General features: G+C 50.4%; 1 protein-coding gene across 1 annotated transcript in view; it reads left to right on the forward strand.

Annotated features, from left to right (window-relative positions):
• Rfx4 (regulatory factor X4) overlaps nucleotides 1-3,308 on the forward strand; it is a 151,209-nt gene that overhangs the window by 84,234 nt on the left and 63,667 nt on the right. Inside the window, exon 7 of the mRNA XM_005358245.2 lies at nucleotides 536-613. Coding sequence (XP_005358302.1) covers nucleotides 536-613 — 78 coding nt within the window. The remainder of the gene's footprint in view (nucleotides 1-535; nucleotides 614-3,308) is intronic.

A 3,308-nucleotide genomic window follows, 5' to 3' on the forward strand; every position in this document is an offset into this window, starting at 1 on the left:
CCCTCCCTCCCTCCCTCCTTCCTTCCCCCTCTCTCTTCCTCCTTTCTTCTCTCTCTGTCTCTGATAGAGTTCAGAGAATTCCCAAATGTCTACGATGCTTTTTTGCAGAAGCACATATACAAATGATGCCTTGGGGTCTATTTTTTTCAATGTTATAGCCACAAGGAGAGTTGAGCGCCCCCCCCCAGCCCTACTGTGCCATGTGCTAAGCACTCTACAGTGTGTTGGACACACGAGTGTGAAGATCATGTTAGTCTGATCTTCCTGGAGCCCAGAGTCTCAGGGTGGAAGATGGAGGCAGAGTAAAACCAGTGCTTTGGTACTGCAGGATGGTGTTTGGGTGCCACATGAGCACAGAGCTGGGAGCCAAGGTGCATCAACCATCCCCCTCCCGCCTCAGGCCTTTCAGGATGCGTGGCTGTTGGGTGAAGTCCATCCCTCCAATGGAACAAATGGTATCAAGGCTGCGATCCCCGGGGCAGCCCCACTGTGTATGAATGTCTCCTTATTCACTGACCCTTCACTCACCCCACAGGTGTCTACCTTCATTATGATGTACAGAACACACTGTCAGAGAATACTGGACACTGTCATAAGAGCCAACTTTGACGAGGTAGGTCAACATGGCTATGCCGCGAATGCTTTGTTACAGTATTGTACTTCACACCGCTCCTACTTTAACTCCCATCAGGTGCAGGGCCTGGTGTCCAGAAGCCCCCGGCAGCCATTGGCCCATCCACCCTTCACAGCCATGCTACCAGGCAGGCACTGCCCTTTTCCCTGTCTCACAGAGGTCATTGTGCAGATCAGGCGGCATTGAATTTCCCTTGATTTGACTAGATGGTGACACATTAGGAGGGCCATCTGGCCAGCACGTCGGCACACCTACACATACAGATTCTGAGAGATCATCCACCTTACTGGTTTTGGGGTTATTGCCCTCCTCATCCCTCGAGGTTCTCCATTTCCTCCCAACCCCATCAGCAGGGCCATCTCTGAGTGCGAGACCAGAAGGACACTAAATTCCTTGTGCCCACAAAGCCAAAAAAAATTGGTCTGTGATCTCATAGCAAAATTGGAGCATATACTAAATAGTGTATGTAAAGTGTCCAAGTTTCTGCAAAGACAAAATAGATGATAGACATTTTGGTAACTGTTGCTTTACTGAGCACTTTCCAGTGCCAAGCCAAGTAAGAACTCAAACCATGTCATTAGATGTCTTTCTACATGTTATCCATGTGTTTGCTGTAAACTAAACACGGGCATGGAAAGGCGATTAAAAAAAAATAACCTTGCTTAGGTGTTCTTTTAAAAAAAAAATAAGGGAGCTGGAGAGTTGGCTTCGTGGTTAAGAGCACTTGTTGCAAAGGACCCGAATTCAGTTCCCAGCACCCACATGGAGGCTCACCGCGTCCTCAGGCAACAGGCATTCATGTGGTACACAGATGCACATACAGGCCAAACACTTGTACACACAAAATAATAAAAATAAATCGAATAAACGTTGTTAAAAATCTGGTGCTCCCCTGGAAGACAGGTGAAAGTTTAGGAGCCTGGATGGACAGCCCAGGATGCTGGGGTTCAGTGGTCATGTCCAGCCATTCGCCTGGTTCTTCCACAGAAACTGCACGCAAGGACTGCGGAGTCCTTCCCAGAATTCCTCCTTTTGTCTAATGATAAGTTTCCATTTATCCAATGCCTATACGATACCAGGCATTTTATATAAGTCATGGTATTTCATCCTAACAATGGGTAGCAATCACTACAGCCATCTTGAAAGGCCTGCCGACTCACACATGTAGTCCCGAGCATCAGATTTGATTGTCCTGGATTTACATGGCTAAACCAGAGTTTTAATCCCCTGCTGTGTGTCTGTTTCTCCCAAGTCTAACCTTGCTGGGACCCTCTGCCCAGCCACTCAGGCAGCCACCTCAGCTCTTCCCTCTCCCTCCCCTCCTATCCAGCCCAGGGTGGGGTCAGAGCAGCTCTGTCCTGAGTGGGAACGCTCTCCTCTCCTGTGCCCCACTTCACAGTTGGCCTCGGGTCTCTCTCTCCTTCCTTTCCTTCTCAGAGGAGTGGGGACCGCTGGACTTTCAGTGACAGAGGAAGAGAAGGAAGGGAGGATGACAGTGGATGGAACACGTGATACAATGGCTGCTCGGAGCCTGGGGAGGATGAGGGTTCCTTGTGTGGCTTGAGCAGGCTTCTTAAAGACAGATGTCTGCCAGAGTCTCTCAGTGGACTTGTGGTACCTTACACAGCAGCTGGTCTTTTCCATATGTTCTGCTAGAGGCTGGCATCTTATAGAAAATGGGGGCAGGGCTAAGGAAAACAGAGTCGAATCAACCAGCTCTTAGGAGTGAAGTAGGCAGAGTTTATGTAGTGGAAAGATGAGGTCTAGTGACTGGTGGGATCCGGAACCTGATCCTGGCAGGGTCTGCAGGGCAGTGCAGACCACCAGGCTGAGACAGGAATCTATGGAGTGGTGGCAGCAGAGAGAGCCATGGGCCAGGGAATAAACCAGACCCCAGCTACCACGTAATAAGAAACCTTATATACACACTGACACCCAAGTCCGTCGTCCAGAGCCCGGCAGCGATCCAAAGGTGACGAACTTGGTAACTCTGTAAGTGGAAGTAAAGATTCCAGGCTCTGTTATCATCAGATCAGCAGTGTCGTTTTAGAAAACGGGACACACAGTGAAAATACAAATGCCAGTTCCAACGCAGCGAGCCCAGGTTATGTGTCCCACACTGAATCAGTGCTGGTATATTGGAACCTGAAAAATGCTGTATGTGGAGAGAGCGCCTTGGGGGGCGGGAGCGGGGAGAACGGTGCCTAACCCAGGGCTTGAGTCAGCCCTGTAGAAGTCCAGCTTCCCGATGGGTTCTCAACTTAGGGGTGTTATTGTGTACATAGGGCTGCCCTCTTCTGCTCCCCTTTCCTGGTCTCAAACCCCACCCTAGACGCTGTGGATGTGGGGTCACCAAGGTGCTCTCTGCTCAGAGCATCCCCTCAGCCATCTGCTTACCCTCAGGAAACCTCCAGTTCCTGCTTCACCATAACAGTGACTCCACTTTGAGCGTCCAGCAGAGCCCTGTTCGCTCAGGGCCCTGGTGACAAAGGAAAAGGCCAATCACGTGTGCTTCATGTGCCCTCCTATCTTCCTGTCCATGTGTCATGTACCCTGCTATCTTCTTCCCATGTGTCACGTGTGTCATGTGCCCCTGTGTCACGTGTGTCATGTGCCCTCCTATCTTCTGCCCGTGTGTCATGTGCCCATGTGTCACATGTGTCATGTGCCCCTG

The sequence above is a fragment of the Microtus ochrogaster genome, chromosome 24, assembly GCF_000317375.1.
Source record: "Microtus ochrogaster isolate Prairie Vole_2 chromosome 24, MicOch1.0, whole genome shotgun sequence".
Taxonomy (NCBI): Eukaryota; Metazoa; Chordata; class Mammalia; order Rodentia; family Cricetidae; genus Microtus; species Microtus ochrogaster.